The sequence below is a fragment of the Oncorhynchus tshawytscha genome, linkage group LG16, assembly GCF_018296145.1.
Source record: "Oncorhynchus tshawytscha isolate Ot180627B linkage group LG16, Otsh_v2.0, whole genome shotgun sequence".
In the NCBI taxonomy this organism is placed as follows: Eukaryota; Metazoa; Chordata; class Actinopteri; order Salmoniformes; family Salmonidae; genus Oncorhynchus; species Oncorhynchus tshawytscha.
The window spans coordinates 16,409,394-16,421,893 of NC_056444.1; the positions used below are offsets into that span (position 1 = coordinate 16,409,394).

Here is a 12,500-nt window from a genome sequence, read left to right on the forward strand (position 1 = left end):
CTCTCTATCCCCCTCTCTCTCTCTCTCTATCCCCCCCTCTCTCTCTCTCTCTCTCTCTATCCCCCCCTCTCTCTCTCTCTCTCTCTCTCTCTCTCTCTCTCTCTCTATCCCCCCCCCCTCTCTCTCTCTCTCTCTCTCTCTCTCTCTCCCCTTGTCTGATGGAATGGCCAGTCAATCTCTTGCTCACTCTGTCTCATTCTTTATATGCTTAGGTTAAACAAAACATAGTGTCAGTGGGTGCTAAATACACACCAATACCAGAGAGAAATGTATACAGTATCTCAACACTGTAACAACAATACATCCTAATGACTCTGGCACAGTTTCTCCCCCTTAGCCTGTCTCTTTTCTCAGCCTCCCTCCCTCCCTCCCTCCCTCCCTCCCTCCCTCCCTCCCTCCCTCCCTCCCTCCCTCCCTCCCTCCCTCCCTCCCTCCCTCCCTCCCTCCCTCCCTCCCTCCCTCCCTCCCTCCCTCCCTCTCACCCTCTACCAGGTCTATATATAAAAGCTTTTTACTTTCGTTTACGTGTTACCTTAGTCCTCGGGGCCAGGAATAGCCCAGCTGCTGAAATGCTCAGGTTTGGGCAGAGTTTCCCAGGGCACCAGGCTTATCTGCTCCCCTCAGCCCTGCTCACAGCATCCTGTGCTTGGGGACGGGAGGAGGCCGCGGGGGGTGGAGGTGGGAGGGGAGCTGGAGGTCTATAGATGGGGGGGGGGTCTCTGGTTCTGTTCAAAGGTGACAGGAGTGGAAGGTGGGAGGGTAAGGGGGGTGAAATAGGATGAAGGCCAGGCAGGATTCATGATTCAGGGACATCCAAGGGCAGAGGAGGCACCTTGACAGCCCTGTCTGCCCCACTCTGCCTTTCCCTGTCCTGGGTAGAGGCTGGCTGGGCATGGAGCTGGGCCAGGGGCCAGAGGAGATAGCGGCACCAGAGGTGCCAGGGTCACAGGGTGGGGCTACGGTTTGGCCAATAGGAGCCCTGGGGCCCATCAATCACTCTGGCTGCCAAGTCCATTAGGCGTCTGACTCCATCACCCGCTCTGCTCTCACTCTACTGCCCCTCTCTGCTCTCTCTACTGCCTATTTCTGCTCTCACCCTCCTGCCCCTACTGCCACTCCTGCCCCTTTCTGCTCTCACCCTCCTGCCCCTCCTGCCCCTCCTGCCCCACTCTCTCACCCTCCTGCCCCTCTCTGCCCCTCCTGCCCCTCTCTGCTCTCACCCTCCTGCCCCTCTCTGCTCTCACCCTCCTGCCCCTTTCTGCTCTCACCCTCCTGCCCCTCCTGCCCCTCCTGCCCCTCCTGCCCCTCCTGCCCCACTCTGCTCTCACCCTCTTGCCCCTGCTGCCCCTCTCTGCTCTCACCCTCCTGCCCCTCTCTGCTCTCACCCTCCTGCCCCTCCTGCCCCTCTCTGCTCTCACCCTCCTGCCCCTCTCTGCTCTCACCCTCCTGCTCCTCCTGCCCCTCTCTGGTCTCACCCTCCTGCCCCTCCTGCCCCTCTCTGGTCTCACCCTCCTGCCCCTCCTGCCCCTCTCTGCTCTCACCCTCCTGCCCCTCTCTGCTCTCACCCTCCTGCCCCTCTCTGCTCTCACCCTCCTGCCCCCTCTGCTCTCACCCTCCTGCCCCTCTCTGCTCTCACCCTCCTGCCCCTCTCTGCTCTCACCCTCCTGCCCCTCTCTGCTCTCACTATCCTGCCCCTCTCTGCTCTCACCCTCCTGCCCCTCTCTGCTCTCACTATCCTGCCCCCTCGCTAGCTCCTTCATATGTAATCAAAGCAGCAGGAGGAAGCCCTGCGGTCCAGGCCACTAGTCCTTGGGGTACTTTTGTTCAAATGTTCAGAGATTATACTTTCCTTGAATAACACAGTACAGTAGCTGACAAACAATGAGGTGAGCTCCACCCGCCCACGCCTTTCAATGGCACAGGAATATTAGAGGGTGGGTGTGGAGGGGGTAATGTACCTGGAAGGATCACAGGCTGTTTGATTACCTCGAAACAATCTGTGTGTGTTTATTGTTGACTCCAGGAGACTATTTGCTGAATGGGTATTAAGTGTGTGTGTGTGTGTGTGTGTGTGTGTGTGTGTGTGTGTGTGTGTGTGTGTGTGTGTGTGTGTGTGTGTGTGTGTGTGTGTGTGTGTGTGTGTGTGTGTGTGTGTGTGTGTGTGTGTGTGTGCCTATCCCTAACCTCAGTGTTGTGGTTTCAGACAGACAGCGGCCATTTGTGGAGGAGCAGAATAACAGTCCAGACGTGGTGTATATCAAGGAGAGCCAGCCTCTGGTCTTCCCCTGTAGGGTCACCCACCCTGACGCCACCGTGTCATTGGTCAAGGTGAGTTCCCTTCACTATTTCCACTACTAGCACTCCTGACTACATCTTAGAACAAAACACTTCTCTCTGTTTCTCCATCAGCACTCTCATCTGTACACAAGTCACAGTCATGTTGTTTCTGCTAGTACAGATCATTCAACACATTGTTCTTATCTTGGCAACCGTCCTGCCTTGGAGTGAGTGTGTCCGTTTGTTTGTGTCAGTCTGCGGATGTGTGTGGAAGTGTGTGGATATGTTTGTGAGTGTTGCTGCCTGAGTGGCGAGGGAGTGTACGTAAGTGCAATGAAGTGCAGTGTGTGTGTATGTATGTATGTGGCAGCGTCTCAGTGTGTGTGTGTGTTTGTGGCAGCGTCTCAGTGTGTGTGTATGTATGTTTGTGGCAGCGTCTCAGTGTGTGTGTATGTGTGTTTGTGGCAGCGTCTCAGTGTGTGTTTGATACCTATTTTTTACTGCCATGTTCCGAGTGAGCGGCGCCTGCAGTTTCCTCTGTTGGCACTGTTGTTACCCCCGGAGACAGGACGTGGGGTCTGGAGGTCCCCCTGCCTCCGCCCCCCCTCTCACACACTCACACACCCCTCACTCCTATACTCTACTGGAGGCAATCTGGCTGCCAAACTCCTCCTGATTCCTTAACCAGCCGGCCTTCAGGCCAGAGGACGATGAGGTGCCAGGAGTAATGGGCTGGCCAGGACTGACTGGTGCTAGCAGGGCAAGGCATGCCCCTCAGGCGGATCTGTTAACAGTGGTGTTGTACGTAGGTAGCGTCTTCTGTGTGCAGAGACTGCACAGTTTGACCTTTACAATGCAATAGCATCCAGGTGAGAGAAGTGGGCTACTGGTACTTTATCAGGTGAATGAAGGAATTTCCAAAGAGAGTTTCAGGAAACTGAAAAAGAGCGAAAGAACAAAATGAACCCCTCAGTCATCTCTCCTCTTGTCCCTGCTCTCCCTTCAGGATGTGAGGCGGACCCCGAAACGAAGCGTTGCACAACACACACATTCTCACACACTTCTGTTGGCTCTCTGTGTTTACGTCCTGCTCCTATCTCCACACAAACCACACACTTCACTTCTGTTGGCTCTCTGTGTTTACGTCCTGCTCCTATCTCCACACAAACCACACACTTCACTTCTGTTGGCTCTCTGTGTTTACGTCCTGCTCCTATCTCCACACAAACCACACACTTCACTTCTGTTGGCTCTCTGTGTTTACGTCCTGCTCCTATCTCCACACATACCACACACTTCACTTCTGTTGGCTCTCTGTGTTTACGTCCTGCTCCTATCTCCACACAAACCACACACTTCACTTCTGTTGGCTCTCTGTGTTTACGTCCTGCTCCTATCTCCACACAAACCACACACTTCACTTCTGTTGGCTCTCTGTGTTTACGTCCTGCTCCTATCTCCACACAAACGTCCAGCCTAGAGCCACAAAGGTAATTATTCTAAAAATATCCTCTGTTCTCTCACTCCCTCCATCCGCCCCGGCCTGGCCCAGCATTCCGAACCTGGAGTCCACTCCACACACAAACACTGTCACACACTCTGCAGTGTTTTTTTCCTGGAAGGATTTTGCACTCTGCTTGGATCTTTAATTTGTTGTCCCACCTCTCAGCCTAGAGCCACAAAGGATTACTAAAAATATCACTCCCTCCATCCGCCCCGGCCTGGCCCAGGAACCATTCCACACACAAACCTCACACACTCTGCTGTTTTTTTCCTGGAAGGATTTTGCACTCTGCTTGAAGGTGACCCAGAGGGGGCTGCCGCCGTGAAGGTGACCCAGAGGGTCGAGGAGTGGAGGCAAGCGGAAGGGGGTAGTGTAGCATGACCTAGGGTTCCAGTCCAGTCCAGTCTCCATCCTGTAGTTACAGGATATGAGCAGATGGACTGGAGTCACGTTCCCACGTCCTGCCTTCTCCCTCACCTTGCAACCCACCTGCACCCCCTTCTGACCCCCTTAGACCCACCTACACCCCCTTCTGACCCCCTTACACCCACCTGCACCCCCTTCTGACCCCCTTACACCCACCTGCACCCCCTTCTGACCCCCTTACACCCACCTGCACCCCCTTCTGACCCCCTTACAACCACCTGCACCCCCGTCTGACCCCCTTACACCCACCTGCACCCCCTTCTGACCCCCTTACACCCACCTACACCCCCCTCCAACTGCCCTCCGTCCCCAACATCCTCTGAATCCTCACCTTCCAGGATTCAGCTACCAGGGGGTGGGGTGGAGGGGGGCACCAAGGGCATTCACAGGGGCCTAACAAGACAGAGGAGACATAGAGGTATTTACTATAGTGTAGTGTATAAGGAAGAGAGGTAGAGTTATTTACTATAGTGTAGTGTATAAGGAAGAGAGGTAGAGTTATTTACTATAGTGTAGTGTATAAGGAAGAGAGGTAGAGTTATTTACTATAGTGTAGTGTATAAGGAAGAGAGGTAGAGGTATTTACTATAGTGTAGTGTATAAGGAAGAGAGGTAGAGGTATTTACTATAGTGTAGTGTATAAGGAAGAGAGGTAGAGGTATTTACTATAGTGTAGTGTATAAGGAAGAGAGGTAGAGGTATTTACTATAGTGTAGTGTATAAGGAAGAGAGGTAGAGGTATTTACTATAGTGTAGTGTATAAGGCAGAGGAAAATAGGAGGGAAAAGAGGCGTCTTAAGGTTGGACGAGGGATGAGGGGGGCTGTCAGCCAGGTAACACTGGGGATGAGGGAGGCTATCAGCCAGGTAACACTGGGGATGACTGGGGGGAGGGCTGTCAGCCAGGTAACACTGGGGATGAGGGGGCTATCAGCCAGGTAACACTGGGGATGAGGGGGCTATCAGCCAGTTAACACTGGGGATGAGAAGGGCTGTCAGCCAGTTAACACTGGGGATGAAGGGGGCTATCAGCCAGTTAACACTGGGGATGACTGGGGATGAGGGGGCTATCAGCCAGTTAACACTGGGGATGAGGGGGCTATCAGCCAGTTAACACTGGGGATGGGGTGAACTGGGGTGAGGGGGTATCAGCCAGTTAACACTGGGGATGAGGGGGCTATCAGCCAGTTAACACTGGGGATGAGAGGGGCTATCAGCCAGTTAACACTGAAGGGGGGGTGATCAGCCAGGTAACACTGGGGATGAGGGGGCTATCAGCCAGTTAACACTGGGGATGAGGGGGCTGTCAGCCAGTTAACACTGGGGGGATGAAGGGGGCTATCAGCCAGTTAACACTGGGGATGAGGGGGCTGTCAGCCAGTTAACACTGGGGATGAGGGGGCTATCAGGTTAACACTCAGCCAGGTAACACTGGGGATCAGCCAGTTAACACTGGGGATGAGGGGGCTATCAGCCAGTTAACACTGGGGATGAGGGGGCTATCAGCCAGTTAACACTGATGAGGGGGCTATCAGCCAGTTAACACTGAGGGTGAAGGGGTGAGGGGGTATCAGCTAGTTAACACTGGGGGTGAAGGGGTGAGGGGGTATCAGCTAGTTAACACTGGGGGTGAAGGGGTGAGGGGGTATCAGCCAGTTAACACTGGGGGTGAAGGGGTGAGGAGGACTATCAGCCAGTTAACACTGGGGGTGAAGGGGTGAGGGGGTATGAGCTAGTTAACACTGGGGGTGAAGGGGTGAGGAGGGCTATCAGCCAGTTAACACTGGGGGTGAAGGGGTGAGGAGGGCTATCAGCTAGTTAACACTGGGGGTGAAGGGGTGAGGGGGTATCAGCCAGTTAACACTGGGGGTGAAGGGGTGAGGGGTGAAGGGGCTATCAGCCAGTTAACACTGGGGGTGAAGGGGTGAGGAGGGCTATCAGCCAGTTAACACTGGGGGTGAAGGGGTGAGGGGTGAAGGGCTATCAGCCAGTTAACACTGGGGGTGAAGGGGTGAGGGGTGAAGGGGCTATCAGCCAGTTAACACTGTCTCTACAGTAACACAAGACTCTGTCTCTGGTGAAGGGGTGAGGGGTGAAGGGGCTATCAGCCAGTTAACACTGGGGGTGAAGGGGTGAGGAGGGCTATCAGCCAGTTAACACTGGAGTTGAAGGGGTGAGGAGGGCTATCAGCCAGTTAACACTGGGGGTGAGGGGGGTGAGGTGGAGGGTCCACATGTTCCCCTGAGAGAGGGCTGGATGCTTCCACCATGTCACTGAAACTCTAGTAAACATTTCCTTGAGTCTACCTCCTCCACGAAAACAACCCTTTTACACAGACTGTCTCTACAGTAACACAAGACTCTGTCTCTACAGTAACACAAGACTCTGTCTCTACAGTAACACAAGATTCTGTCTCTACAGTAACACAAGACTCTGTCTCTACAGTAACACAAGACTCTGTCTACAGTAACACAAGTCTCTGTCTCTACAGTAACACAAGACTCTATCTCTACAGTAACACAAGACTCTAACACAAGACTCTCTACAGTAACACAAGACTCTGTCTCTACAGTAACACAAGACTCTGTCTACAGTAACACAATAACACAAGACTCTGTCTACTCTGTCTCTACAGTAACACAAGACTCTCTACAGTAACACAAGACTCTGTCTACAGTAACACAAGACTCTGTCTCTACAGTAACACAAGACTCTGTCTCTACAGTAACACAAGACTCTGTCTACAGTAACACAATACTCTGTCTCTACAGTAACACAAGACTCTGTCTACAGTAACAAGACTCTGTCTCTACAGTAACACAAGACTCTGTCTCTACAGTAGCACAATACCCTGTCTCTACAGTAACACAAGTCTCTGTCTCTACAGTAACACAAGACTCTGTCTCTACAGTAACACAAGACTCTGTCTGTCTACAGTAACACAAGACTCTGTCTCTACAGTAACACAAGACTCTGTCTCTACAGTAACACAAGACTCTGTCTACAGTAACACAAGACTCTGTCTCTACAGTAACACAAGACTCTGTCTACAGTAACACAAGACTCTGTCTCTACAGCACAATACCCTGTCTCTACAGTAACACAAGTCTCTGTCTCTACAGTAACACAAGACTCTGTCTCTACAGTAACACAAGACTCTGTCTCTACAGTAACACAAGACTCTGTCTCTACAGTAACACAAGACTCTGTCTACAGTAACACAAGACTCTGTCTCTACAGTAACACAAGACTCTGTCTCTACAGTAACACAAGACTCTGTCTCTACAGTAACACAAGACTCTGTCTCTACAGTAACACAAGACTCTGTCTCTACAGTAACACAAGACTCTGTCTACAGTAACACAATACTCTGTCTCTACAGTAACACAAGACTCTGTCTACAGTAACACAAGACTCTGTCTCTACAGTAACACAAGACTCTGTCTCTACAGTAACACAAGACTCTGTACAGTAACACAAGACTCTGTCTCTACAGTAACACAATACCCTGTCTCTACAGTAACACAAGTCTCTGTCTCTACAGTAACACAAGACTCTGTCTACAGTAACACAAGACTGTTTTTACACTAACAAGACTCTGTCTCTACAGTAACACAAGATTCTGTCTACAGTAACACAAGACTCTGTCTACAGTAACATAAGACTCTGTCTCTACAGTAACACAAGACACTGTCTACAGTAACACAAGACTGTTTTTACACTAACAAGACTCTGTCTCTACAGTAACACAAGATTCTGTCTACAGTAACACAAGACTCTGTCTCTACAGTAACACAAGTCTCTGTCTCTACAGTAACACAAGACTCTATCTCTACAGTAACACAAGACTCTGTCTCTACAGTAACACAAGACTCTGTCTACAGTAACACAATACTCTGTCTCTACAGTAACACAAGACTCTGTCTACAGTAACACAAGACTCTGTCTCTACAGTAACACAAGACTCTGTCTCTACAGTAACACAAGACTCTGTCTACAGTAACACAATACTCTGTCTCTACAGTAACACAAGACTCTGTCTACAGTAACACAAGACTCTGTCTACAGTAACACAAGACTGTTTTTACACTAACAAGACTCTGTCTCTACAGTAACACAAGATTCTGTCTACAGTAACACAAGACTCTGTCTACAGTAACATAAGACTCTGTCTCTACAGTAACACAAGACACTGTCTACAGTAACACAAGACTGTTTTTACACTAACAAGACTCTGTCTCTACAGTAACACAAGATTCTGTCTACAGTAACACAATACTCTGTCTCTACAGTAACACAAGACTCTGTCTCTACAGTAACACAAGACTCTGTCTCTACAGTAACACAAGACTCTGTCTCTACAGTAACACAAGACTCTGTCTACAGTAACATAAGACTCTGTCTCTACAGTAACACAAGACACTGTCTACAGTAACACAAGACTCTGTCTCTACAGTAACACAAGACTCTGTCTCTACAGTAGCACAATACCCTGTCTCTACAGTAACACAAGTCTCTGTCTCTACAGTAACACAAGACTCTGTCTACAGTAACACAAGACTGTTTTTACACTAACAAGACTCTGTCTCTACAGTAACACAAGATTCTGTCTACAGTAACACAAGACTCTGTCTACAGTAACATAAGACTCTGTCTCTACAGTAACACAAGACACTGTCTACAGTAACACAAGACTGTTTTTACACTAACAAGACTCTGTCTCTACAGTAACACAAGATTCTGTCTACAGTAACACAATACCCTGTCTCTACAGTAACACAAAACTCTGTCTCTACAGTAACACAAGTCTCTGTCTACAGTAACACAAGACTCTGTCTCTACAGTAACACAAGACTCTGTCTACAGTAACACAATACTCTGTCTCTACAGTAACACAAGACTCTGTCTACAGTAACACAAGTCTCTGTCTCTACAGTAACACAATACTCTGTCTCTACAGTAACACAAGACTCTATCTCTACAGTAACTCAATACTCTGTCTCTACAGTAACACAAGACTCTGTCTACAGTAACACAAGACTCTGTCTACAGTAACACAAGACTGTTTTTACACTAACAAGACTCTGTCTCTACAGTAACACAAGATTCTGTCTACAGTAACACAAGACTCTGTCTACAGTAACATAAGACTCTGTCTCTACAGTAACACAAGACACTGTCTACAGTAACACAAGACTGTTTTTACACTAACAAGACTCTGTCTCTACAGTAACACAAGATTCTGTCTACAGTAACACAAGACTCTGTCTCTACAGTAACACAAGATTCTGTCTACAGTAACACAAGACTCTGTCTCTACAGTAACACAAGACTCTGTCTACAGTAACATAAGACTCTGTCTCTACAGTAACACAAGACACTGTCTACAGTAACACAAGACTGTTTTTACACTAACAAGACTCTGTCTCTACAGTAACACAAGATTCTGTCTACAGTAACACAAGACTCTGTCTCTACAGTAACACAAGACTCTGTCTACAGTAACACAAGACTCTGTCTCTACAGTAACACAAGACTCTGTCTACAGTAACACAAGACTCTGTCTCTACAGTAACACAAGACTCTGTCTACAGTAACACAAGACTCTGTCTCTACAGTAACACAAGACTCTGTCTACAGTAACACAGGACTGTTTTTACACTAACAAGACTCTGTCTCTACAGTAACACAAGACTCTGTCTCTACAGTAACACAAGACTCTGTCTACAGTAACACAAGACTCTGTCTCTACAGTAACACAAGACTCTGTCTCTACAGTAACACAAGACTCTGTCTACAGTAACACAAGACTCTGTCTACAGTAACACAAGACTCTCTCTACAGTAATACAGATTTTTTTAGTAATTGTTTTGTGTTATGCAGTAATAATAATAACATGCATCACGCGTCTTGCCAATGTGGCGTCATTTGAGTCATTAATGGCCCCCATACTGTTCTGTGTGGTTGTGATGTTCATGATTTGCTCAGGAGTTGTGAATGTGTGCAGTGTTGCTTTTGTGTGACTGTAAGTATGGTTGTGTTGTGTTCAGGATGTGGTCATGGTTCTGGATAACACATGACATGGCTGGGTTGACTTCATGATTGGTTGGTGGTTGAGTTCACAAAATGGTTGTAGTTGTGTTGGGTTTATGGTGTGGCTATGGTTGTTGACCATGTTTTCTAATCCCTAACCAGAAACAGATATCTCATTTTGTGTGACATTGATTTTATTAGACTGTTTGTACAGTTGTGGTTGTGGTCATGACCGTGTGTGTTCATGCCTCCAGTTCCCTGACCGTGAGTTGACCCCAGACCAGAGGAACATAGTGTGGAACAGCAGACAGGGCTTCCTCATCCGCAGTCCCACCTACTTCTACATCGGCCTGTTCTCCTGCAAGACCTCTGTCAACGGGACCACACACTCCCTCAGTTACCTCACACACAGACAAGGTGAGCACACACACACAAATGCAGACACATACACACAGACACATACTTACACACATGCACGTGCACACACACTCATACACACTCACACACACACTTACATGACACACCTATAGACCAGGTGAGCACTACCAAGGCCAAGCATCTCAATTGATCTTGCAGATTTTATATATTGCAGCAATTAAATTAGTGTATCTTCCACTCCCCCTCTCCTCTCCAGTGAATAAGATTATGGAGGTGTATCTGAACAGTACTAGTCCCGTCCAGACTTTACAGGGGGACAGTCTGGCCATCAACTGTACTGTCACTGCAGAGTGGAACAGCAGAGTGTCCATCAGCTGGGACTACCCTGGGCAGGTGAGAAACATATGAAGTACACTGGAATTATGAAGTACACTACAATGAAGTACACTATGTTATGTAGTACTGTATATAGAATAACTTTGAATTATTTATACAGTACCAGTCAAAAGTTTGAACACATCTACTCACTTAAGGGTTTTTCTTTATTTAAAAAAACGATGAAATAACACATATGTAATCATGTAGTAACCAAAAAGCTGTTCAACAAATCTAAATATATTTTATATTTGAGATTCTTCAAAGTAGCCACCCTTTTCGTTGATGACAGCTTTGTCAAAGTTCCTGAAATAGATTTGTTTTATGGAATATTCTCAGGCCCATTATCATCAACCATCACTCCTGTGTTCCAATGGCACGTTGTGTTAGCTAATCCAAGTTTATCATTTGAAAAGGCTAATTGATCATTAGAAAACCCTTTCACAATTACGTTAGCACAGCTGAAAACTGTTGTTCTGATTAAAGAAGCAATAAAACTGGCCTTTAGACTAGTTGAGTATCTGGAGCATCAGCATTTGTGGGTTCGATTACAGGCTCAAAATGGCCAGAAACAAAGAATTTTCTTCTGAAACTCATCAGTTTATTCCTGTTCTGAGAAATGAAGGCTATTCCACGTGAGAAATTGCCAAGAAACTGAAGATCTCGTATAACGTTGTGTACTACTCCCTTCACAGAACAGTGCAAATTGCTCTAACCAGAATAGAAAGAGGAGGGGGAGGCCCCGATGCACAACTGAACAAGAGGACAAGTTTGATAAACAGACGCCTCACAAGTCCTCATCTGGCAGCTTCATTAAATAGTACCCGCAAAACACCAGTCTCAACATCAACAGTGAAGAGGCAACTCAGGGATGCTGTAGTACACCTTGTGGAAAGCTACCCGAAACGTTTGACCCAAGTTAAACAATTTAAAGGCAATGCTACCAAATACTAATTGAGTGTATGTAAACTTCTGACCCACTAGGAAGAAATAAAAGATTAAATAAATCATTCTCTCTACTATTATTCTGACATTTCACATTCTTAAATAAAGTGGTGATACTAACTGACCTAAGACAGGGAATGTTTACTAGAATTAAATGTCAGGAATTGTGAAAAACTGAGTTTAAATGTATTTGGCTAAGGTGTATGTAAACAAACTACCGACTTATATATATATATATATATATATATATATATATTGCTTAGTAGATAACAACTTCAACATCTGCCTACCTGTTTGGAAGACTTTTACTATCAGAATAATATCTCTCCCTTTCTCTCCGTCCCCCCTCTCTATCTCCCCTCAGGTAAACCGGGCAGCCATAATTAGTAGGCGTATCATGGCCAGTAAAACTCACATGGTTTTCTACAGTATTCTGTCCATCCCTAAACTCCACCGCTCTGACAGAGGGCTCTATATCTGCCGAGTGACCAGTGGACCGGTCAGCCGAGAGACTAACGTGTCTGTCACAGTCTACGGTGAGTCAATATAAACGCACTACTTCT

The 12,500-nt window shown here is 47.6% G+C and overlaps 1 protein-coding gene across 1 annotated transcript in view; it reads left to right on the forward strand.

Annotated features, from left to right (window-relative positions):
- Positions 1 to 12,500, forward strand: part of LOC112216488 (vascular endothelial growth factor receptor 1-like) — a 99,242-nt gene that overhangs the window by 8,461 nt on the left and 78,281 nt on the right. Inside the window, 4 exon segments of the mRNA XM_042298638.1 lie at positions 2,204 to 2,328; positions 10,494 to 10,656; positions 10,874 to 11,010; positions 12,302 to 12,473. Coding sequence (XP_042154572.1) covers positions 2,204 to 2,328; positions 10,494 to 10,656; positions 10,874 to 11,010; positions 12,302 to 12,473 — 597 coding nt within the window.